Genomic DNA, 27,224 nt, shown 5'->3' with positions numbered 1-27,224 from the left:
AAATATTATTGAAAAGAAAATGAATGAGTTTGAGAACAGGAATCAAACCTTGGAGATTCAGTGGCAAACTCTGAAGGAAACATTGATTGATTCTGCCAGAGAGGCATGTGGTGAGGTTGTGTGCAAGGATAAAAAAATCAGAACTCCCTGGTGGACACAGGAAGTTAAAGAGGCAGTGAAGGAAAAGAAGAAAGCATATCAAAAGTTCCTGGCAAATAAGTCAGCTTGCTTTTACTCTTACAGAATACAGAGACAAATGTAAGAAAGCTAAACAGTGTGTAAAACTAGCTAAACAAAAGTCATGGGAGGACTTTGGCAAGAATATAGAAAATAAATATCAAGAAGGTGGCAAAATATTCTGGAGGTTGTTGAAGAAGCTTAGGAATGGAGGAAAGAGTGCTGTAAAAGGAATTAGAGATGATAAAGGTGAAATGAAAAAAGGAGAAAAAGATATCGTTGAAGTATGGAGTAATTACTCTGAAAAACTGCTAAATGAAACAAGCAGTGATGACAGCACAGTGATAAAAAACACTGACCAGGCATGCAGTCAGGAATACATATCCATACTTGAAGTAGAAAAAGCCATCAAAGGCTTGAAATGTGGAAAGGCAGCAGGAGTAGATGATATTCGACCAGAAATGCTGAAGTATGGTGGTATAAGAGTCTTACAGTGGCTGCACTGCATAGTTCAGAAAGCCTGGACAGAGGGACGAATTCCCGATGATTGGAGTAGAGCACTCAATGTGAGAATTACAGAGGTATTTCCCTACTGAGTGTTCCTGGCAAGATCTATGCAAGTATACTTGAGAAACGGTTGAGAAGAATTGTGGAAGAAAAGCTTGGTGAAGAACAAGCTGGATTCAGGCCAAATAGAGGCTGTCAGGATCAGATCTTCACTTTACGACAAATAGTCGAGAAAGCATGGGAATATAACAAAGATCTGTATTTAAGTTTTGTCGATTTGGAAAAGGCATATGACAAGGTGCCAAGAGAGAAGCTATTCAATACGCTGCAGTTATATGGTGTCAATGGGGCATTATATCAAGCAATACTTAGTCTTTATTTGAGTTGTGAGTCAGCAGTTAGAATTGAAGGAAGTACAGGAAGATGGTTTAATGTTAAATCTGGTGTGAGACAAGGATGTACATTATCCCCTCTGTTATTCATTATCTATATGGATTATGAAGGAATGTGGTATTAAACCTGATATCAAAATTGGAGATGTTAATGTCAGCTCTTTGCTTTATGCGGATGATGTTATACTTCTAAACAAATCCGCTACAAGTCTGCAAGATTCTCTGACTAAATTGAATAGCTGTTGTAATAGATATGGTATGAAGGTCAGCAATAAAAAGACAAAGACAATGAAAATAGGCAGAATCATTGAAAATGTCAACTGTGTTGTGAATGGAGAACCTGTGGAACAAGTAAAACATTTCAGCTACTTAGGCACAATTTTTACTGAAGATGGTAAACTAAATATAGAAATAGACAACAGAATCAGCAAAGCTGGTATCGTGGGAAGTCAATTGAATAAATTCATACGGAATAAGAGAGAAATTAGTCGAAACACTAAATTAGCTGTATACAAGACTGTGTTCAAACCAATTTTAACTTATGGATCTGAGAGCTGGGTCAGAAGTAAAACACTTGACCAAAGACTAGAGACCGCAGATATGAGAGTCCTGAGAAAGATTAGAGGCATGAACAGATGGCATCAATGGCAATATCATATTAAAAATGAGGATATTAGGAAAGAACTTGACATTGTCAGCATCCAGGAATGCGTTAGCAGAGCTAATCTCAGATGGTATGGTCACTTAAATAGAATGGGAGAGGAAAGATTAGCAAAACAAGTGTTCTCTGCCAGGTTGGCAGGAAAACGACCCAGAGGAAGACCAAGATATAGGTGGATTGATACGGTACAAAGTGCCTTAGACGATAGAAATATAAGATCTGATAATGTTGGAGTCTTGACAAGTAACAGACTGATTTGGAGGAAAATTGTAGATAGGAAGTTAGTAATGATGTAATTTTTTCATGTAGTACTGTCATATCCTGTACACCCCTTGAGGGTACATGGCAGGAATTTGATGATGATGATGATGATGATGACAAATTTAAAAGATACTGTTTTAATTATTTTCCTTAAAAGAAGTTCCATTCTTCAATAATTAAACTGAACAATTTGGATTTGCAGCTGAACAATGACTTTTGCTTGGATGAGCTACAATTATGGCAAAGCAAATGGTCTAGAAGTTGGAATGCACTTTTGGAATAAATTTATATTCCATAATATAAATAAACTGAATATGCTGCACAATGAGCTGTGGATAAAGGGACACAGACTACAGGCCTTGGGGCATATAGGCCCCTATCACAGTTTATCACGATATCGATGTACCTGTGCTAGAATGGAGCCAATTTACAAGCTCACCTGCCATGGTGTGTCAATTATGTTTTGCTATTATAACCAAAAATATGTCTTCATACTCTGTGGTAAAGTCAGAGTGACCTTGTAGCAAACGTCTGAACATTCCTTTGGTTTGAAATGCTGCCTACAGCCTGGATACAATGCCATGTGAGATTCCAAATTCTCTGGCAATATCAGTAATTCTGCAGCCTTCTTCAAGCGTTCCAATAATTCTTCCCCATGTGAAATCATCTAGATGATGTCTTTAAGACATCCAAGTTTGCAACCTTATTTCTTCATGAAAAGCACTTCCTTCAAACACAATTCACTTAGCACAGTCTTTTGCCTTTTATCCTATTAAGCACTACCACATGATCCTTTGTGTGCAATTTGAAAATTTGAATGTGTACCCGCTTTCAACTCGAAATCGTCAGTTATATGAATTGCCACAAGTCAATTCATCTGAATTTGTAATTGTAATCTTCAAAATTAGTGTTCATCCTTAGATTTTGGACAACAATGTACAATCAAAGAGGTGAAACATGTTAGTAGTCAAATGTGACAATTTACACTATGCCTTTTTTTTTTTTTTTGCATTGAATTATGCATCCATATCACCAGTCATAAACTAAACATTCCCTATTTTCAACTATAATATAACATGAAGTGGTTAGAAAAAATAACTTAAGATCATCTGGAAATATTATCAAAGTCGTCAGTAATTGTGCATCTCTGCTGCACAATTTCTTCATGAATGATGACTGATACACTTTATGTCTAAGGGATTTGATATGCCAATGTGATGTCACCTCAGATACACAAAGAGCTGCAATCTATCTTTGGCAACTGTAATAGATGGCTCAACCATATGACAGTCTTCCTTGCATACATATGATCATCTAGACCGTACTTTATCCTTCACACTTCCATTTGAAATCAGATTCCTTTCTCACTTGATTAATGTTTAGTTTGGTTGGTATCCACCAGTTAAGGCTTTTTTTGAAAATAAAGTTGGACTTCTCAAATGAATTTTGAAGATCTTATAAATGATCTTCAAAATTCACCTTTAAATGCAAAAGTATAAGCATTATATGACATGGCATTATATTAGAAATACTAGAGAGTATTGATTCACTTTGTATATTACAATGAACAGATGAAGTTTTTTAAAATATTTAATCTCTAGTACTGAAAATTAATTCAGATTTCTCAAGTAAATTAAGACTTGTGTGATAAATCAAAATATGCAACTTCATTGTTTACATACATGAAGTCCCTGACATACGTAAATTCAGACATTTGCAAATTATCGTGAAAGGGCTATAAAAATTTGGTGAATGTGAATTATAAATATTTTACTTAACCTTAACCAATTAGCATTATTTGCAAGTCATCTAATGGTGGCCTTCTGCAATGCACGCTACCAGCATGGTCACTTTCCTCAGTCTTGTTTTTCAACACCGATGTGCTACATTTTTGGTGTTTTAGTGCTGCCTAAAATTGAGGAAACTGAAGAAAGAATTGAGGAAGTCAGCAAGTTCCAGTACTTGCCATCCATTATTAATGTGAAAATTTGCTGTTCAGAAGACATCAGAAGATTAGGAATGGGTAAAACAACAGTCAGATACCTGTCTGAAATCTGGAAGGATGGATCTATCTCCACAAGAACAAAATTGTGAATTTTGGATGCTGCTATTTTTCCAACAGCCACTTATGGATGTGAGACTTGGAATCTAAAGAAATCTGACAGGAAAAGGGGGGGCTGCTTCTGAGATCTGGTGTTACAGAAGGTTGTTGAGGATATCATATACCGAAAGGCACATAAACAGGTGAGTGATAGAAAGAATCAGTATAACTTTACGCCTACTTAAGGATACTGATATAAGAAAGTTGAAATACTTTGGATGCATTGAAAAAATGGAAGGAAGACTTCTCAAAACAATAATAGAAGGTAAAGTTCCTAGAGGAGAGGAAGAGGTAAACTGTCATGAGATGGATGGAGTGTCTGCAGTGACTGATCTTCAGAGAGTTGAAGCCTCCAGAAAAGCACACAACAGGACCACATGATGGGGAATGGTGTGGCATATCACTAAACATCTGAGTGACCATACAGCATCTTTTGATGTCCAATGAAGAGATGGCTGGATGGAGTACTGTCTATTTTTAGTGTTTGAATGCTATATTTTTTAGTATTTGCATGGAGCCTAATGCCTAACGTTCTTAAAGTCAATTAAAGAAATAGGTGATATGTTAGCCTGTTATCAAAAGATTTATGAAGAGAAGAAACAAGTCACTGTTCAGTCATCACTTGATGATATCATAAGAAAGATCAAATTCAAAGATTTTTAAAATTTTAAATTATGTGAATTCTGTAACAGCAACTAACAGAAATAACCTTTAAAACATGTTAATGTACTACATGTACTATAAACACATATAAAATAGGATGTGATTAATGGATGAAGGAATAAATCCAACTTAAGTAAAATTTGCAACACAACTCTCACGTAAGTCGGAGACAGCCTGTATGTGTGTGTGTGTGTGTGTGTGTGTACTTTCTTCAGATGACCCACAAGATGCTTTGCAAACCTAAGTATCAATTTGCCTGAATACGTCCTAGCATTCACTGGCCAAACAAGTGCACAACATTCTGAACAATGTCTCTCTTCTATAACTGCATAATAGTTGTCATCTTTATAAGTCCTTACTGTTTTGTCTACTAGTTTGTATGTTTATCTGAATAAATCCTGTGCAATTAGGATGAAACGTTGTGTTGTCAAAATAAATGTTATCGTCTTATTCTAGTGTTCTGCCTTGCAAACCTTAGTATCACACACATATATATAGATATATAATTTATTTATTTCAGTCTATTTATATAATGGATGCTTACCTTGTAGTCTAAAAGGGCTACCACATTTTCATGATGAAGTTCTGCTAGTTCCTAAAAGAAAGATTTAGTGTGTTTATACATATATACATACATACATATATATATATATATTAATAAATTTAAATGAATTTTAAATCATCACCTGAATACAAAAACACTGCAAACACTGAGATATACCTGTTATTTCATCCAATTTTAACTGTTTTTAATATTTTTAGTATCATTACATACACCTCCCATGGAGGTCCAAGAACTCAGTGTAAAAGACTACTCCACTCCACACAATCCATATATTCACTATTTATCTACTGCCCACTATATGCTATTTTTCTCTAATTGTGTGTGCTCTTTAGCTGATTTGCCTCTGCTGTAGGATAGAATACAAAAGTTTCCAGGAAAAAAAAAAAACTGTTACCGTGTGCATGTGTGAGAGAGACCTTCACTTTCACTTGAAAAAAAAAAGCCTTTAAAAAGATTCTTCCTAAGTAAAGCTAAGTAATGCAAGGTGTAAGGGAAGTTTGTGGGATGAAGGGGGGAAAATATTGCAGTTTATGCATACTAATACCAGAGGTATTCAAAATAAGGACGAAGAGTTTTGGTTAGCTAAACTTGGACAAAAGTTATACGAATTAGTGAGAATTGGTTGACTGAGGATGATATGTTAGTCATAAAAACATTAGAATGCAAAGGAGATATAGTATCTTCAGAGAGGGCACAGAGATGGAGGGAGTTTTCTAATGGTAGCAGAAGAACTGAAGCTGAAAATAGCAGAAATACATCAGGAGGACAGGGATATAGAGGGCACTTCATTTGAGACTATCTGGTGAGAGACATATGCCAACAGTATGAAACATATGCCAACCGTATATAATGGCTGCTGCTGCTGTAATCTAGGGGGTATAAGGGAGAAAATATACATGCACTGGGGCAAATTAGCATGATGAACACAGGTCGAGTTATCATTATTGGGGGGGGGGGGGAATTCAACTATGGGGACATAAATTGGAAGCAGAAATAGTGAAAAGGAGGGAAGAAAATGGAATTTGCATTTGCTAAGAGATAATTAAGGAGCATATAATCGAGGAGGATATAAAATTCAAGAGTGCTTAAATCTGGTCACTTAATTCACTTTCACTTGAAAAAAAAAAGCCTTTAAAAAGATTCTTCCTAAGTAAAGCTAAGTAATGCAAGGTGTAAGGGAAGTTTGTGGGATGAAGGGGGGAAAATATTGCAGTTTATGCATACTAATACCAGAGGTATTCAAAATAAGGACGAAGAGTTTTGGTTAGCTAAACTTGGACAAAAGTTATACGAATTAGTGAGAATTGGTTGACTGAGGATGATATGTTAGTCATAAAAACATTAGAATGCAAAGGAGATATAGTATCTTCAGAGAGGGCACAGAGATGGAGGGAGTTTTCTAATGGTAGCAGAAGAACTGAAGCTGAAAATAGCAGAAATACATCAGGAGGACAGGGATATAGAGGGCACTTCATTTGAGACTATCTGGTGAGAGACATATGCCAACAGTATGAAACATATGCCAACCGTATATAATGGCTGCTGCTGCTGTAATCTAGGGGGTATAAGGGAGAAAATATACATGCACTGGGGCAAATTAGCATGATGAACACAGGTCGAGTTATCATTATTGGGGGGGGGGGGGGAATTCAACTATGGGGACATAAATTGGAAGCAGAAATAGTGAAAAGGAGGGAAGAAAATGGAATTTGCATTTGCTAAGAGATAATTAAGGAGCATATAATCGAGGAGGATATAAAATTCAAGAGTGCTTAAATCTGGTCATAGCATCACAGAACTTAACAGTAACCATTCCGGTAGATAGTTATGAGTAACCAATGTATAAGCCTATTATTTTCAGGAAATAATGTATAATTAAATATTAATTATAATAATATTAATTAATACTTTCCTATATTTTGGCAACATTACACTGCCATCATCAGGGATCATAAAAACAATGATATGTGCACACAGGCACAAACACTAGACAAATGAGGCTGAAGAAAAGAAACCAAAGTTGGGTCTAATTGCAGAGGGCCATTCATTTGAAACCATCTGGTGAGAGATATAGGCCAACAGTATGAATTATATAATTGGCTGCTACCATAATCCATGGGGGTATAAGGGGAAAAAGTATATGGTATGCAGTAGCAAATTAGCATAATGAGCACAGGTTGAGTAATGGGCGAATTCAACTGTGGGGACATTAATTGGGAGCAGAAATAGTGGGCTAGATTGGGTGGTCTTCCTCATTGTTTTTCATTGGAAAGTCTGAAAAACTTTCCAAACCTCAACAAATCTGGGTGCAAGAGACTGCTCCAATTTTGGGAAGCACTCACGCTCAGATCTTCAGCCCAATGTCCAAGACCACCCAATCTATGCCACTAGGAGGATGCCCTTTAGGACTCTAGGCCTGACTTTGGTGGCCTTCCTTCAGCTTCATATGTCCAGTGCTGCATGGACATATCATTGTTTTTGTGATCCCTGAAGATGGGAATGCAAGGTTGCCAAAATATAGGAAAGTATTAATTAAAGTTATTATAATTAATATTTTAGTATATGTTATTTCCTGAAAATAATAGTTAACAGTAACCGATCTTGCTAGGCTGCCTCCATTTGGGAAAGTAATCATATAATCGAGACTTGGAGGATTGTGCCTTGTACTGCTTCATGGGCTTGCCATTTGCAGAAATTTACTGTTAAGAAGGTATATATGTGGAATTACAAAGTAAGTGATTGTGACAAGCTCAAGAGTCAGCTTACCGTGGCATATGAATTTGGAAAGGACATATATGGTATATCCAGGTTCAGGATGATAAATCAGGTAGTAGTTAGATGGATGAATAGCATTATTAGGTGGGAATTGCAAACAAAGAAAAGCTGCGAAGGGAGTATAAAGAAAAATGTGATTGGCAAGCCCATGAAGCAGTACAAGGCACAGCAAGAATAACATGTATAGTAAGGAAGGCCAAAGCTAATTAAGAGAGGAAGCTAACTGATAAGGCCAAAAGAAATCCTAGGTTTTTTTACTAAAGAATACTCATGATAGGAAGGCAACAGAAACAAAGCAAACAGTTGAGTTACTAAGTGATCATTCTGCAAGAGTATGCCATCTAAGTTATGACACTGCAATGTGAGATATGATACTGACTGATGGGAAAACAGAGGTTGAAGAATTGGAGGTGCACAATAGTCCCAATGCATAAAGGGGACTCCAAGACAATTATAGGCCACTCAGCATCTCAGAAGTGGTGATTAAGGTATTGGACAAACTCGTAAAAGACAGAATTCAGAACTGCATAGACAGGAACATATTTTATAAAGGGCAACATGGTTTTGTGAAGGACAAGTCTTGCCATAGTGAATTACTTATTTTTTTATAAATTGACAGTAGAGTTGGATAATTGAAATTAAATAGTTGGTTACTCAGTGATACTGCTGGGTTTTACAAAGGCATTTCACAGGATTTCACACTGTTGCATAAATTGGAGCAAGTGGGGATGGATATGAATCTGGTGATTTGAACTAGAAGGTGGCTGATGGATAGATTCAAGAGTGATTTATAAAGTTGAGTCCAAGAGAAAGGCAGGTGACCAACTTTATATTATATAGGAAATATAAAGTTTTTTGCTGAAGATGCAAAACTTGGAAGGAGGACAGTCAATGAAGGATAATAAAATTAGTTTAATCCTTTATCCAAGTGTGAGCAAACAAAGTTTGCGCCTGAAGTATCTTCAGGACTAGGGTAAAGTGATACAACACCAGGGCAACTCGTTGCAAAGGTGGAGAAAGCTACCAACACTCCTAACTCAGTATCTCCAATATAAACTTTCAACAGTCAATGAAGGAGATATAGAGATTCTGCAGAACAAAATAACTTAAGTAAACTGATTATGGGCAAAGATAAATGACTGCCAGTTTAACATGTCAAGTGTAATCTCTTCTATCACTTTTCTATACTGATGGAATTCAGCTGCAGGAAACTGATGAGGCTATATACTTGAGGGGAATTCTGAACAGAGAGGTGAAGATCAGAAGGAATATTGAAAAGGTAACCAAAACAGCGTGTCAGATTACGTGGTTGTTGAAGAAAACGCTAACATGCAGGGATAGGGAAGTTATTGTTCCCCTTTATAACGTTACATCTGGACTACTGCAAGCATATCTAGTCACCTGGATTTTGTAGGGATTAAGAAGTAATGGAGAGAACATCCAGAGAGAAGTGACAAAGATTGTGGAAGATCTATGGAATGTGCCTTATCAGAAAATATTGAAAAATCTTGGACTTCAAAAACTAGCTGATAAGCATAAAAGAGGAGATGATAAAAACATGCAAGTTATTAAAGGAATTTTACAGGATTGAAACTGAAGATTTTTTTTTCAGTAGATGGCAGTGAGAGACAGAATGAGGTGGGGGGGGGGGGGGGTAGAAATCACCCATGGAAATGGTATATGGTTAGCAAGGGTGTTTTAGGACTAGGACATTTTACTTGGAGAGTGGTGCATGGGTGGAATGAGTTGCTTGAGGTAGTTGTGAGTGCTCTGGCAGCAAATGAGTTTAAGGAGAAGTATTATTATTATTATTATACAGATAACTCCTTCGGCGACTAGAGGAAATTTTTCTAAGCCTTTTTTCGACCGGTTCCCGAGTTAGTCGATCTCTGGCACGGGCAAGCAGGTTTTTCCTCCCGGAAACTCGGGTTTTTCGTCCTGTAAACTCAAGAAAATCGACCGTAGAACCCACATTATTTCAGACATTAAAATATATTGTGTTAGGGTTAGAGACCACGAGATGGCGGCACATTTGAGCCGTCTCTCTTCACTGCGTACCGCTTAATTAGTGATAGCCTTGGGCCATCTGTCTCTGATTGGGTACCAGTGGAGATTGAACTGCCCACTCAGTCTCCAAAAAGTTAGATAGGGCTAAATGGCCTCGCCTACTCCCGTATATACGGGAATAAAAAGGCGTTAGCTGATTTTTTTTTTTTTTTAGATAACTCCTTGTGCTCATCAAAGAAGGCCTTAAAAATTAGGCCAAGCTCTCTATCTAATATTTGCATATCTATCATACTTTGCTTTCAATTCATTCACAGCCATGGCATCCACAACAGCCACTAGTAACTTATTCTATTCCATTCATTAACCACCCTCCAAGCAAAAAGTCTACTTCTAACACCCTTGGCTAACCACACTCTTGGTTAGCAAGGGTGTGAGGACATCCACCTATCCACTAATTTCTGTAATCCACAAATCTTTAACCTATTCTCATAAGGAAAATTCCACACATACCTGCAACCATCTTGATCACTTTCCTCCAACTCATTCTCAAAAAAAAAAACCAGATGACTAGATCTGTGCACAGTAGTCAAGATGGGACTTATCAAGGTCTTTTATGAAGAGATATGATAATCTGTTTATCTCTGTTCATCAGGATGTTCTTCAGTAATAAGGTAATCTAAAGAGCTGTTTCAGACACTTTTGTAATATGTCTTCTGAACTTCAACTTCCTATCTTCATCAATTTTCTAGAGCACTGTTCCATCATTGCCATTAATATTTTCACCCCAAAATGCATAACCTTTCACTTTGCCACATTAAACTGACAGCTATTATTCTTTACCCATATATTTAAATCATCATGCAAGATTTCAATATCATCTTTCTTGACTATACTCTTTCCAATTATCAGTTGTTGACTGATTATTATTATTACGGAGCAACTCCAAGGAGTCCATAGACTCATCGAGGGAGGCCCTAACATCATGTCAAGAACAACTATTCGACTTGAACTCATTTACAGTCATGGCACCCACAACAGACTCTGGGCAGCTTATTCTACTCATTCACCACTCTCCAAGTAAAAAACCTAGCTCTAACACCCTTGCTAACCACACTCTTGCCCAGCTTCCATGTCCTCCCACCACCAGTCCTATTCTCAAAAATATCTTCTGAATTAATCTTATAGAAACCCATCAGTAATTTCAATGTTTCAATTATATCACCCCTTTTCTGCATATCAACCAATTTCTGCAACCCACAAATCTTCAACCTGTTCTCATAAGGTTCATTCCATAGACCTGCTATCATGTTGGTCACTTGTCTCTGGATCCTCTCCAATTCCTCCCCATCCAGAAGAAACTCTGCCGCCCATATCAGGGCACAGTAGTCTAGATCGGGTCTTATCAAGGCTTATTACAGAGGAAAAATAATCTCTTTGTCTCTGCTTGTTAAAGTATTTTTCAGCAACCAAGTGATTTGATGAGCTGATGTAGCCACTTTTACGATTTGCCCCATAAACTTCAACTCACTAACCACCAACACTCCCAAATCCCTGGCTTCGTCAATCTCCTGGAGTTCAGTTCCACCAATGTGATATACTGCTGCTAATCTTTTCACCCCAAAATGCATAACCTTCCATTTTGCCACATTAAATTGATATCCAATCTCCTTAGCCCAGTCTTCCAAACTATCCAAATCATCCTGCAAAATTTTGACATCCTGTGCACTTACAATTGCTCTACCCAGCTTTGCATCATCAGCAAACAAGTGAACACTTCCTCTTCCTTTCCTATATCATTAATGAACAAATTGAACAGTAGTGGTCTAAGAACAGAACCCTGTGGCACACCACTAGTCACAAGCCATCTTTTGGACTCTACTCCTGAATAAACCACTCTCTGATATCTCTCCATCAACCACCCTCCTATCCATCTCCATCCACATATGCCACAGCTTGCTGATTAGAATTCCATGTGGTATCCTGTCAAAGGCCTTAGCAAGGTCCAGTAGAATCACTGTAAACCCATTACCCTTATCCAGTTCAGCCATCACTGTGTTATAAAACATGAGCAAGTTACTGAGGCATGATCTACCCTTCGCAAAACCATGCTGTCCCCTATACAGTATCCCATTTTCATCTATCCAATCCTGTATTTTCCTCTTGACTATTTTCTCCAAAACTTTGACAACGATTCCTGATATGCTGATCGGTCGGTAATTTACAACAGCAGTCTTGGAACCTCCTTTATGTGGAAATATTTTCCCCTCTTTCCACCCCCCTTGGGACTAACCCAGACTCTAGACTCAAATTAAACAAAATGGTCAAGGGCACTGACAATTCTTTAGTCGCTTCACGCACGCACGACACGAGCTGGTATACCATCCAATCCCACAGATATATTGACATTGAGGTTTTGTAATAGACTATTCACCTCCACTTCATTCACCACAATTCCTGTATAAGCTACTGGTTCTTTCAATCCTGAAATGTCACCACCTGGATGATATACTCTTCCAAAGTGGTCGGTCAGTAATTCCACTATATCAACTGATTCTGTTACCTCCCTACCATCGGCATTCTTTAAAATCATTCTGCCATATACATTTTTTCTTTCACTTGCAACATATCGAAAAAACTGTTTATGATTCTCTTTAGCCTGCATAGCTAATGTTCTTTCATAATCCACTTTTGCTTTTCTTACCACACTTGTTACCCTTCTCGCCCGAGCTTTATACCATTCATGTGCCTGCCGGTCAGCTTTTTTCCTGAAATTCCCTCCACAGTTGTTTCTTTTTTTACTGCTCAAGCTTAATGGTGTTATTCATCCATTTAACCCCTACTTGATTTATTATTCAGCGTCTAGGTATACAGTCAGCCATTGCCTCCTGCAAACACTTCTTAACCGCCTCCCATGCACTATCAACATCCGGCCCTTGCAGTTTTACATGTCACAGCACTGAACCAATCAAACTTCTAAGCTTGTCATACTTACCAGCCTGATAATTCCACATGTACCCTGTCTTAATTGTAAATTCCACACCTTTAGCCACCTCCCAAGTCAAGACCCTATGATCACTCTCACCAATTGGGAGGTGGTCATATTCGTTTCTCCAAATCCTCAGATGCAATTACTAGGTCAAGCACTCTCTGACCCGTAGTATTTTCCATTACATGCTGTTGCAGATTGTTATCCCTTAATAACTACACAAAACTCAATTCCTTCCTCCCATGTGTCCTCTCCTCCCTCCAATCAATGCTACCATAATTGAAATCTCCCATAATAATTACCCTCCTTCCACTCATTTCTTCTATTTGCTTATGCATACTATCTCCACCATCTATTCCATCACCTAGTCTATAGCAACACCCAATTGTATATTTGGTTCTGCTAGCCTCAATCTCACACCAAATAGCCTCAAATGTGCTCTTTTCTCTATCCTGCAGTTCAACTTCTATTCACCTTGGCTGCAGCTCAATAGCTATCATCAATAACACTCCTCCCCTCATTTTATTCTCCCTATCACTCCTGAACACACTATATTCCTCACATTCAATCCTACTAGCTATATCATCTTCTGTCAGCAATGTTTCACTAATACCAATAACCTGTGGCCTGGAAGTGCCAACCAAGGCCAAAAATTCTTTCTTCTTGTTCCTAATACTTCTGGCATTAGTATACATGAATTGTAAAAGCCCATTTGTCCCATCCCTATTTTGATGCCTTATACAAACTATCCCATTCTGATTTGCTGTCCTTCGTACTCGCCCATGCATATTACACACTTAACTGTCTCCCTAAATTCTGCATATCTACTTCTCCCCCCCTTAATAACTCTAGTTTTCCTGATTCTGCACATCCACTTCATTCAACAACACCTTTTCAAGTCTGTACACCAAATCCATTCAAATGCAAACCATCCATCTTATATAAATCTTTTCGCCCATCGAACTCACTCCACACGTCCACAAATTCCACACCACTTATCCTGCATAATCTGCGCATAAAGTCATTAGCAATTTTGGCCCTCCTTCTATACTCTTCACTGTCATACTGCAGCAACACACTCACCATCCTAACTCTCTCACTCTTCTCTTTTGCTACCTCAAATAATTCCTTCAAATCCTCTCATAGCCATTTTGTCTCCTTTCAAATCATTCATTCCTGCTACTACTATCAATTCTTTCACCCTCTGCTTTTGCGCTCTAATAGACTCGCTTACATCCTTAATGTTTGCACCAGGTTGGTACGATTTTGTCAAACTCTCATCTATCACACCTCTTACTAAAGAATCTCCGTACAACACCTTTCATTTTGCTCTTGCATCATGCTCTTTCATTTTGTTTACACTCACGATCATACTCTTATTTTTCTTATCATACTTTTTCTGTTTATTAGTTGGTACGCTTGGTAAACATTTTTGCCAACGCTCCAGCTGCTGATTGGCCCTATGTATCACTCCACTCTCTGACCACCCTATCTGTGCGTTCTCACTTGTTGCATCTGTCTCATCATTTTTATTATCCGTTAATCCATTCATTCGTTCTGTATTTTTACCTTCATTCCCACTTTCAATGCCGCTCTCACAGCTATCTGGTACTACCTTGCAAATATCACTATTCATACCTCTCATATCACTATTTTCTACATTCTGACTTTCAACAACTATATCACTATATAACGATATCACTCTCACTACCTGAAACACACTTTAAATCCTCATATTCCTTACACTTTCTGCACACATTCACTCCACTATAATTGTCTAACCAGACTCCAACCGCTCTCCTCAAAGCATACATCTAACAAATGGTACATTGAATAAACTGCTTTATATTAAAATTTTTGAACAAAGATGGCAATCTGGATGAAAACACTATCAACCATTGTATTCCTTCTTATTGACGCCATGTGCACGCTATTAATCATATCTATCAAACTACTAACTGAAATAACTCAGAAAACACACAAAAATCACACTGACACGCTAAGATACGAAAAGTAAACAATACTTAGATTCAAGCAAATTTATCAATTATTACTTAAAATAATACTTATCTTTTCAGGAGCTCTCTACAAACACTACACACCATGTAGCCCTCTAGTGGCCAACTTCCAATTTGCACTAATAATATGCATTATCAGTTGAAAACTGAATATTTCCCCTCAGATCATTTCTTATATCATTAATGTACAAATTAAATAGCAGTGATCCAATTACTGAGCTAGCCCTGTAGTTCACTGCTAGTCAGAGGCCTTCTGCTGGACTCTACTCCTGAATAAACTACCATCTAATATCTCACTATCAACCATCCTCTTATCCACTTCAACTTCATATCCATCCACATTTGTTGCAATTTATTTATCAGAATTCCCATGTGGTATCCTGTCAAAAGTCTGCACAAAGTTCAACAGTAGCATCATATACCCATTATCCAAATCAGCTGTCATTGTACTATAAAAGGTAAGTTACCAAGGCATGACTTATCCTTTACAAAGCCATGCTGTCCCTCATACAGTATCCCATTTCTGTCTATCCATTGCTAGATTTTCCCCTTATCTAACTTCTCCTGAGATGCTGATTGATAGATAATTTGCTACTTCAGTCTTGGAGATGCCTTTATGCCATGGAACTACTTTACCCTTCCTTCCAATCTCTGAGACAAACCCAGAGCTGAGACTTAAAACTATGTAGTCAAAGGTGTTGCCAATTCCCTAGCACCTTCTCATAATACTCAAGCCATTTAATCCCATAGCTGTATTCACATCAAAGTTCTATAATATCCTATGCATTTCCAGTTCATCTATCTCTATTTCCATATAAGCCCTTGCCTCTCTTGTTACTGCAATATCTCCACTTTGTAAAATGCTTACCTAATAATTCAACTATTTCCTCTGTTTCGGTTACCTCCCTGCCATCAACACTCATCGAAATTACTCTCCATAATTATTCCTCCTTTTACTTGCCACATACTGTAAAAATCTTTGGAATTACCTTTGGCCTCAACTGCTAATTTCCTTTCATACTCTGATTTTGCCTTTCTTACTATACTGGTCACCTTTCTGGCCTGTACTTTGTACTATTTGTGTGCCTGCTGGTTACCTTTCTCTTCGAAATCCCCCCCACATTTTTTTTAAGCTCTTGCTTAAGCGATGCTATTTGTCCATTTGACTCCCATTTGGTTTATCCTAATTTCAAGTATGCAATCTGCTATTACTCTCAAACACTCCTTTACCACTTCCTATGCATTATGATCAGTATTGTGTGAATAATAAGTTTCCCACAATGAGTCATCTGACTCCAAGAAGATACCTGTATAATAATAATAATAATTTTCTGATCTTCTTGGATGGCCTGTTTTATGAGAAGGATGTGAAGAAGAGGCAGTAGTTTTCTTTCTTCTTGTAATCCAAGTTGCACAAAGAGAAAGAAACATACTGCCTAACTTAGAGTTTCTTGAAAGGAAAAGTCCAGAAAATTCTCCATCACAATAGGATTCAAACCTGAAGTTCTTTCATGACAAGGTGATGTAGCAAAACAGTGTCAATAAAGACTTCAGAGTATAATAATAATTTTAAAATGCACTTTTCTAGCAATCATTAATTGGAATTCTGGAATGAAATATGGACAGCCATATATCGCAATGATATTTGGCTGTCCACATATACAGGGAGCTTATTCTTTTCTAGCAGGAAAAGTTGAATAAAATGATACTGCATCCATGTGTCACTGTTAATAAAAGTGTTGGTACACTGTACCATTGTGTATTGTCATCCAATACACAATGCTAAGATCATCCATCTATTCATTGGACATAATCAGATACGATATGGTCACTCTGTTCCTCAGTGTTATGCCACACCAGTCTTCACAAAGTGGTCGTGTTGTGTGCACTTCTGGAGGCTTCAATTCTCTGAAGATCAGTTACTTCAGACACACCATCCATCTCATTGAGAGGCTACCCCTTCTTTTTCAAGGAAATTTACCTTCTATTACTGTTTTGAGCAGTCTTCTTTTCTTCCTTTCAATGTGTCCAATGTATTTCAGCTTTTTTCTGTCAATATCTTTAAAGAGCCTTCAAGTTCTGCTGATCCTTTCTAGCACCCATTCATTTTACCACCTTTCAGTATATGATATCCACAACAGTCTTCTGTAACACCACAACTCAAAAGCAGCTATCCTTTCCCTGTCAGACTTCTTTAGGTTTCAAGTCCATAATCACATCCATAAGTCACTGTTGGAAAAGCAGCTGTCTTCAGAATCCTCAACTTTGTTCGAAGATAGACCCATCCTTCAAGATTTTAGACTGGTCTCTGTTGTTTCAGCCATTCTTAAATCTTCTTCTGATATCTTCTGAACAGAAATTCTTCATGTTAACAATGAATCTCAGGTACTCGAACTTCTTGACTTCCTCAATTCTTTCAACACACACACACAGTAATATACCACGTATCCACCCATTCAATTATTTGAACAGCAAGTTCTGATAATTGAAAGGTTGGTTAACTGAAGTACAATTGCATAGTGCTCTACCAGAAGGCCATTGAGATGCAAGGGTCAGTTAATTCAAGGGTAGCTAGCTGTTTTGAAGGTCAGATAAATGGTAGATTACTGTGTGTGTGTGTATCTATGAATAAAAAAAAATTTAATGACTAGAAGCTGAGATACACCAAAATAGAAAAAATACTATTCATTATTTGAGCGTACAACTATTTTCATTTTCTTAGAGAACTTTATCATCAGGTGCATAACATGAAAAGTATATATACTATATATACTATAAAAAAAATATACATTACAAGAGGCAGTATAAATTAACTTGCAAACATATTGCTGACATTTCAAGCTGTTCTGGATGTCATTGGTGGGCATGTTCACACAGGTGTGATCGCATGTATACCAAAGAGTGATAATCAGATACTATATGGCTAAGGTTAATATTAAGATGGGCAGGACTGAGGAAATTTCTGTTGATTCCACAATTCTTCTAGTTAGTAAATAAATACACACACATAGCATTATATTACATTTCATTATACACACAACACATACACACACATTCCATGCAATATTGAATACTCTCTTTCAATATTCCATGCAATAAAAAAATAAAAAATAAAAAAATCTCTCAGATTGACTTTACCAACATCAGATACCTTCACTCTAATATCAACGACGAGCACCACCACCTATAGACATCCAAACTTAATATGTTATTCATCACTGAACCCAGCTGCCATCCTCCACAACTTCTTGTTACATCTTCCATGAAGCATTTCATAAGAAGGGTGAAACTTATACATTTGTCAGGTCTGGTATATCAAACCAAAGGTCAGATCTGGAATCTCCATTATATGATCAGATTTGGTTAAAATTTTCATTTCCTTGCCTGTTGCTTCTACCATTCTAACTCCAATAACTTCACCAAACTATTTGATTATCAGCCTATCAAATACAGTCTAATCAACCTACCAGTGAGATGAACATCCAGAATTCAGAGTGGCTTCACTTCTCCAACTTTATAGATCAAGCTAGAAAAGAGGCCAGACTGTTTACTATCAGTAACGATTTAACACAAATCGTTTAATAACCCACCATAATTTCAGATAATCCTCATCATTCTCACAACACCTTGGACATTTTCTTAACCAATTCCTCAAATACACTGTTTATGTTAGCTCTCTTCTTGGCACGTTTGTCCATAACTTTGTCTCTCACCTTTCCTAGAGATTGTCCTTCTCCCACTAACTGCCACTATCATCCTCCACTTTTCTCTAATCATAGAGGAACACCAGCAGCTGCTGGTCAACTCCAAACTCATCAAACCAACTTCTAATCCTCTGCCTTCATTTCCTACACCTCTGCTTTTTGACACAGTCTTCCCCATACTGTTTTCCCCAAGGATTATGACCATCAGGTCTGATAAAAAAAAAAAAAATTCCTTTCTTCCTTCTAACCATCTTCCCCCCCCCCCCCCCCCCACAGCACTCTTCATAGCTCTTAGGACCTCTTGTGTGGGGGGGGAATAATTTGCATATAAAAAGACACCGTGAGAAGGAGAGAGGATCCTGGATTTGTCTCAAGCAAGAAGAGACTGTCCAGGGGCTTATCAACTGTTTATATATAGCGCTATAGCTCTTAGGACCTCTTATGGGGGGGGGGGGTGAATAATATACACAATAAAAGACACCACAAGAAGGAGAGAAGATCCTGGAGTTCCTAGATTTGTCTCAAGAAAGAAGAGAATGTCCAGGGGCTTATCAACTGTTTATATATATATATATATATATATATATATATATGTACAGGAAACAAAAGGCATTATTGTTTGTTTGCTTGTTTTTTTCACACTCCTCAAGTATTTTCTCACTACGTTCAGCTAAAACAAGGAGTCATTTTAATGCAGTAGGAGACTCATCTTAAGTTCCACAATATTAAACACAGCACAAAAAGAACAAAGCACTCTTTGGGTGTTAGTTTTTTGTGGCTGTTAGCCAGGGAAAAAAAAAAAAAACTAGTCATAGTATGGCACTAATATTTGAAGAGTGCTGGAAACAATTCAAAATTTCCATGGACAAAGCAATTAATAGCCTATTTTGGCACCCTTGACCTGGGTAATATTTCTTTGAGGATGAAGAGCTTAGTGTTTTGCAATGCATGGTATACGATCAGTTGGGTGATAACTGCCCCAAATCTAAATGTTTCAACTGCATGGAAATCAGACATATTGCTAATCAGGATCTCAAACCCTGTCAGAAATGTGAAAGTTCTCAACACTGTGTTAACACCTGTCCTTTTAGAACTTTTGCTGACAGAGTGGAAGCACCAGTAGAGCCGATTTGAACACCGAATATATCAGATAGGCATAAAGAAGAGTTTCCGGATCTTCCAATTCAATCTAGTAAAGGCAGTGCTTTTAAACAAACTACACTTCATGAAATCACAAAAAATGTGCGACCAAATCAGCTAGAAATTAGTCCCAAAATTCAAGGACCTCAGCAGCCACTTTCCCATTCAAATATAGATGGAACAACATTAGTTGAAATTACCAATAATGAATCTAGTATAATAACTGGACAGATACAACACAAAATGCAAAAATCATGAAACTGTTCTACAAGGAGAAACTGGAGAAGAAACAGAAAAGCGAGTAAGACAGTTGAAAGAACTTAACATGCAGACAAGATCATCAAAAAGGAAAGATGAATTAATAAAAAAAATTGAGGATAAACAAAAAATGTTTAAAAAAAACAGGAACTACATCTAAAAGAAAAAAGTAATAAAAAATTTAAAGATAGAGAAGGTTGTGGATTGTCTATTTTTTTGCTATGAGAGATTTTTTAAATAGTTCCATCATCTTAATTCAACATGGTCTTATAGTCAATTGCAAGGATGACTGGAGAGCAATCCCAGGCAGAGAAAGCCAACTCCAGGAGGTTAACTCAGATAAGGCTAACCATCTGAGTATCAGTCATCTTTGCACTTTAGTTTCAATTGGTCATTTATCAAAGGCTATATAATGATATAAAATAAGCTAAGGCCTTTTCTCTCTCTCTCTCTCTGTCATACTATCTAGCTATCTGTCTTTTCTTTCTTCTAATACTATCAGGCTCTCTTGCATCCCTATACTAACTGCTCTAGGCCTCATGCACTCCTTTACTTTTTCACCTCAATAAAGAGGTTTCTTCTGGTCTGGGTAGTGGCCTTTCCCAAAATGCACTGCATTATACTCGCCCATAAGGATATGTGCATTGCATTGCATTATGAAATACTAAGGCAACTGATGTGAAGTCATTAGCCTCTATATATACAAGTAGCTCAGTCATGACTTCATGTGCAAATTTTGTTTACTTACACTTGGATAAAGGATGAAACCAAGTGAAAAAAAACTTTCATCATCTACACGATCTCAAATAAAATATATAATATGTTATCCTCTTGCAACTGCCTCCACTTTTCTTTAAGACTGCAAGAACAGGAGGGGCTGCTAATCAACATCCATCCATTGTCCAACTTTAAACCTAGTAAACTAACGTCTCTTCCTTCTTTCACTGGATCAACCTTTGTTCTCTGGAACAACTTTCCTCAAAATATTTTCTTAAAATAATTCAACTTGAAACTGTTCAAAAAAACATCAAGAGGTTACTTCTTAACCACATGTGGTTAAGATGTACGAGGTGCATCCAGCAAGTAAGGTCAGTTCATAATTTAATGCCAAATAACATATGAGAGAGGGTTGCACATGCATGGTAGCATAAAGTGACTCATTAGCAAGCTGTTGACCATTTTACTTTAATGGTCATGTCATGTTTAGCCCAGTGGCTATGCGCTTCGCCAGCATATGCCTGTGAAAGAAGTGTCCTGGGTTCAATTCCCATCACCAATGTGAGGAGCTTAGGATCTTTCTCAGACATAGCAAAGTTAGCCGGTCTTGGGCATGGACTGAAGGGTTTTTACTCCCCAGTTTATCTGGGGTTTTTTCCTCCCGCAAGCAGGCAAACTGCTTTGAGAACATAACACTTCTACAGACATAGGATATACCAGGAGGCATAGGGCCAATCACCTTATCCATGTATAATGGTTGCGTTTATAAGGAATAGAAACCCTCGACACTGTAAAGGTAAATGAGGAAAAGATTCAGAAAGAAAGAAGTGTCATCGTTTATCGTCTTCCATTAAAAATTTATAATGAGTGCCATGATAAGAAATCATGCCAGTTGTTGCTAGGTTTGTGATGTGATACAGTTTTTGTTGGTAGAAAACAATAGTGATGCAGAAATTTGCTGATGACTGTGTAAGGTTTATGTGCCTGAAGTAATGAGTGACATTAAGGTTAGGCAATGATATTTTTTAAAGGGCACAACAATATTCACGATGTACAGTGCAGCAGCCTGCCAAGTGTGGTGACAGATGATTTGGTGGAAATAGTCATTTCACAATTACTGAACTTCCTTTTGAATTCCCAGAAATTTCACACTCAGTCGTTCATGAAACTGTAATAGAAAGTTCGGTATATTCATAGGAAATTACAGAATCTCAATAAATTAATGATGCCAAGAAATTATATTCTTGGTTTCATCCTTTATCCAAGTGTAAGCAAACAAGCGTAATACAAAGGTGATGATGCTGGTTCTAAAAATAGTTTCTCAGACATATAATGCTTCTATGTACTCTACCTGATCCTATGTGAAGGAATATCCAGAATATTGTCTGCCAATCCCAACTTGCCATACAGATGATCACAAATTTTTGTGTTCTTCAAGGCATATGTTAAATGGCCTACCAGTTAACATCTATCTAGAAGAACTATCTATCTAGAAGCGATTATAGGTCTGAGAGACTATTTTTAGAATCAGCTTTGGCTATGAAGCACTCTCTTAATGGTGCAATATCTAAATAAACGGCGTGCAATTCTAGCTCGCCTCCTCATGGTGCACCCTGAGTTATGCTAAAGAGCTAGAGCGACTGGTGGCCAGACCATTGTGCAATCTCCTGACCATACTTACACATGGAAACTCAAAACTTTCACAACAGTTCTTCTTTGAACCAGCTGATAAGGAATGTTGGACATAATATTCGTATCTTCCAGTTAAATGTTGAGGATATTAGCGCATCAAAATGTCAATGTCTTTCTAAACTTCTACGAGAAAAAAATGTCGATCTACTTCTCATTCAAGAATCACATATCGAAACCGAAGATCAAGTTAAATCTAGAGCAATAATCCCTGGCTACAACATTCTCGGGATTACTTACAGTCATAGCTACGGCAACACAACATATGTCCGAAATGGTATTGAGAATGCTGTGCTGATATCTCTTCTTCGACTGATGACGAAATCCATAAGATCACTGTTAAAATAGCGGACATTATGATTGTGAATGTATAAAAACCACCTGCAACTGTTGGGCCAAATGATGTTCTACAGACATACTCCCACCCAACGGTGTACTCTGGGGACTTCAACAGTCATCATACTTCTTGGAAATACAATCGGAATATCAAAACGGGGAAATATTAGCTGAATGGGCAGATCAACACCATCTTCACTTGGTTTTTGATGCCAAGGAAAAGCACCTTTAAATCAAAAACCTGGAATAAGGAATATAACCCAGATTTGACATTTGCCTCCATTGATAGTGAAAATCAGCCTCTACAGACTTTCAGACATATTCTGGAGGTTTTTCCAAATAGCCAGCACCGTCCCATCTTTATGGAATTAGGAGCCCAAATTCCAATGATAACATCATTTCCTATACCAAGATGGAATTTCCAAAAAGCCGACTGGGAAAACTTCACTGCGGATCTAGGCGCATGCCTTAGAAGAATTCTCCCAACTTACAAAAACTATACACGGTTTACTGGAGTAGGTAGTTATAGCGGTGGCAAAAATACACATTCCTCAAGGCTACTGAAAAGAATACGTGCCTGGATGGACCAATGAAAGCGAATCCCTGTATTGGGAATTCCTTGAAAGTAAGGATCCTGAGATAGGAGAAGAACTGCTCCATAGTCTCAACACTGCTCGTAGGGAAAAGTGGATTTAAACAACTGAAAACATAGATTTCAAACACTGGTCGCTACTTAAAAAGCTTGGTTCAAGCCCCTCTGTACCAAAGAAATCTCCTCTTGTTGATCCGAATCAGATAGCTGCTCATATTGTTTCGCTTTCTAGAGCTCCGATAGATAAAGAACATACTAAAGAGGTAAAACGCAAACTAAAGGCTATGAAGTCTATAACTCAAAAGAATCAACAATTCTCTTTGCCTTTTTCCCATGAGGAAATATCCTCGGCGCTTCAAAATATCAAAATGGGGAAGGCTCCTGGATTTGACAATGTTCATAATGAATTCCTGACGCACTGTGGACCTTATGCAAGATCGTGGCTGGCTAAGTTCTTTAACAATATACTTGAAAGTGGCTGCGTTCCTAAAGAATTTAAAAGGACAAAAATCATTGCTGTGTTAAAACCAGGTAAGCCAGCAGACAGAACTGAAAGCTATCGCCCCATAGCCCTTTTAAGTGCAACCTACAAATTGTTGGAGAGACTAATATTAAACAGGATCAGTGACACTGTGTGATCGATATTTCAGGGTAGTCACCAGAGGAAGCGTCAGTAAACAGAGAGTGCTTAAGAATGGATTACCTCAGGGCTCAGTGCTCGCACCACTGCTTTTTAGCCTTTACATCGCAGATATTCCTGAAACAGCCAGCAGGAAGTTTGCTTATGCAGATGATATAGTTTTGGCAATCAGCAACAAGTCTATCAAAAGAACTGAAGAAATGTTTACAAATGATCTGTTGGCTTTATGGCAGTTATATAAAAAATGGAGATTAACACCAAATTCTGGTAAAACCGAATGTTCTTGCTTTCACCTGAACAATAGTCTTGTAAATCAAAAACCAGAGATATATGCTGATGGAACATTAATTTCATTTAATCCGACACCTAAATATCTGGGAATAACTCTGGATAGAACTCTGACATATAAACAGCATATGATTAATATCGCTGCTAAAGTTCACACCAGAAATAACATAGTTCAGAAGCTTTGTGGTACTATATGGGACTCAAGTGCCACAACTCTGCAGTGCACTGCAATGGGTCTAGTTTACAATGCAGCAGAGTATGGTGCTCCTGTCTGGCTCAATAGTTACCATGTCAATAAACTAGATACTCAACTTAACTCTAATCTGCATTTAATAACAGGTTGCATTAGGAGTACACCCTTACAATGGCTCTCCACCTTGAGCCATATTGCTCCTCCGGAACTGTGACTACAGGAAGCCTTGCTTCTTGAATATAAAAGAATTTTAAATAACCAAAATCTCCTAATACATGAATTTATTCCAGATGCTTTATCCAATAGACTAAAATCCAGAAGACCTTTCATAAAAACCACCCGTAATCTTCTTAGCCAGAATGACAATATGGTGAGTAGGTGGGATGTACTGTGGTCCCAAGCAGTATCACCTGAAGTTCACAATCACATAAGCATCTTCCAAAAACCATCTGGATTTGACCTGCTCAGGAATATATGGACGACGGCTAACATGATTCATACAGGCCATGGTGTATGTGGAGACTTACTTTCAAAGTGAGGTAAAATACCAAATCCCCACTGTCCCTCTGGAGCTGAGACACAAACCATTTACCATATAGTACAGGAATGCGAGCTGACAGCATATCCAGGTGACAAGGACATCTTTGACCTATCCCCAGAGGCGATCAACTGGATCAAAAACCTAAATGTTAAAATATGACTAATCTTCTGTCTGATGCTCGTCGTAAATTTCATATTTGTATTTGCCTGAATGTAGACTTTTTTTTTATTTTTTTAAATCATATATGTGTATCTTATCTATACTCATGTGTATTATATCTTATTGCCTTTTAACCATGTGTATAAGCCATACGATAAATAAATAAATAAATCTAAATAAACATGGAGCTGTCATAATCACCTTCGGCAACTTCAATTCCATTTCGAGGGCAAACATTAGTTTGGTTTGATTGATTAAAAAACATATAAAGTTTATTTTTTTAAATAAATATCTAGAAAAACTGAATTATTTTTAAGATTATGAATCCAGCATAAAAATAAACAATTACAATCCAGTATAAAAAATAAATCAAATAAAAACACGTTGAAATAATATAAATTTGTACATACTTATACTGTTGCCTAAATATAGATATCCTAAAATAATCATTAATACCTTGAGAATTCTGATTTCCTTTCCCTGCAGATTCTGTGATTTTGCTAAGTTTTTCTTTGTAATGCTCTTTATGGCTACTGTTAATGCATGATTCTGTATAGGAAAAAAAAAAAATTACTATATTAATATTTCATATTAAATGCATTATTCTTAAATCCATAAATATAACTTATTACATCATTTAAAAGGTTAGCTCGTAATTTCATGAGTACAGGAAAACCTCACTTAACGCAATTAATGTGTGTTAAGCGAATACAATAAGCAATAGGAATAATTATAATTCATCCATCAGCGTAAATTTGAAAAATAAATTACAGTATAAGCTATATTAGAGGATACAATCATCAAAGTTAATAAACATCAATTGCTTCAATTTTTATTTAATGTCTAAACATTTGACTGAGCTACTTTTTTACAAAAAAAAATTAAGTAAAGATGTTTGAACTGTGCTCGATGTTTCATCTTGTCATGCAATATGCAATCGCTTTATCAAAATTTCGACGGACTTCGAAGCTTCATTCCATAGCAGGATTAGCATCAAACAAAATTTCCTTAGCATTCTCAATGTGATTGAAAACTAGCTCAAGTTCTTTTCCAGTTAGCTTCTTAGTCATAACATTCTCTTCTTATTCACACGCCTTATTTTCTTCTTCTTCATATGCACACTGTTCTATTAGTTGAAGGAAATCATTCTCGCTTAACTGTTCTGAATAGGAATCAAGCAACTTTCTCACATCTTTGTTATCCAGTTCATTAAATCCAAGTTCTTTTCCAATTGCGCTGATTTCTTCAATAATGTTAGATCTTGGATTTTGTGCACAATAAATTAATACAGTCTTGCATTTAAAGTCGCCTTCTGCACTGCCTCCTAATAAAAGTGCAAGACAATATTTAGATACTTTGTATCCTGGTTGAGATGATTCAGTTTTAGCTATGAAAGTTTTTGTGGCATATGCTTCCAAAAGAGACCAGTTTCGTCGACGTTGAATATTTGACAATCGTCATAATCACCCTCCTGAATTATACTTTGCAATTCTTCAGGAAACTTGGCCACAGAATCTTTATCAGTGTAACGCAAAATTTCACATAACATAAAAAACTGCATTAACTGATTACTCACTCGCTTAAAACAGAAAATAGTATCATTTCACTCAATCGCACTAACTAATTATCGCACATATCGAATTCATGTTAAGCGAGGTTTTCCTGTATATGTCTAATCTCAATTACTAAATGCAATGCAATGGAAACAGCATTTGCATTGTTTTCAGTAAGATGCAAGTTAACATTATCAGAAACAATAAATATGGATATCTGGATGAAGACAGCCACACAGCCTATAAGAAATGCAGAGAACTATCTGAGGCTTCTGATCTAATGTCCGATCATCACCTTCTT

The 27,224-nt window shown here is 37.1% G+C and overlaps 1 protein-coding gene across 1 annotated transcript in view; it reads right to left on the bottom strand.

The window, feature by feature from the left end:
• Positions 1–27,224, bottom strand: part of LOC150095623 (serine/threonine-protein kinase unc-51-like) — a 393,781-nt gene that overhangs the window by 347,602 nt on the left and 18,955 nt on the right. The window contains exons 2-3 of the mRNA XM_090409927.1: positions 25,827–25,919; positions 5,307–5,357 (exon numbers count right to left, since the gene is read on the bottom strand). Coding sequence (XP_090266053.1) covers positions 5,307–5,357; positions 25,827–25,919 — 144 coding nt within the window. The remainder of the gene's footprint in view (positions 1–5,306; positions 5,358–25,826; positions 25,920–27,224) is intronic.

The sequence above is a fragment of the Typopeltis vanoorti genome, chromosome 20 (assembly GCF_054136105.1).
Source record: "Typopeltis vanoorti isolate ZY-2024b chromosome 20, IOZ_Tvanoo_1.0, whole genome shotgun sequence".
NCBI classification, from domain to species: Eukaryota; Metazoa; Arthropoda; class Arachnida; order Uropygi; family Thelyphonidae; genus Typopeltis; species Typopeltis vanoorti.
Note: the sequence above shows the minus strand (reverse complement) of the source record. Positions and strands in the feature narration are given on the sequence as shown.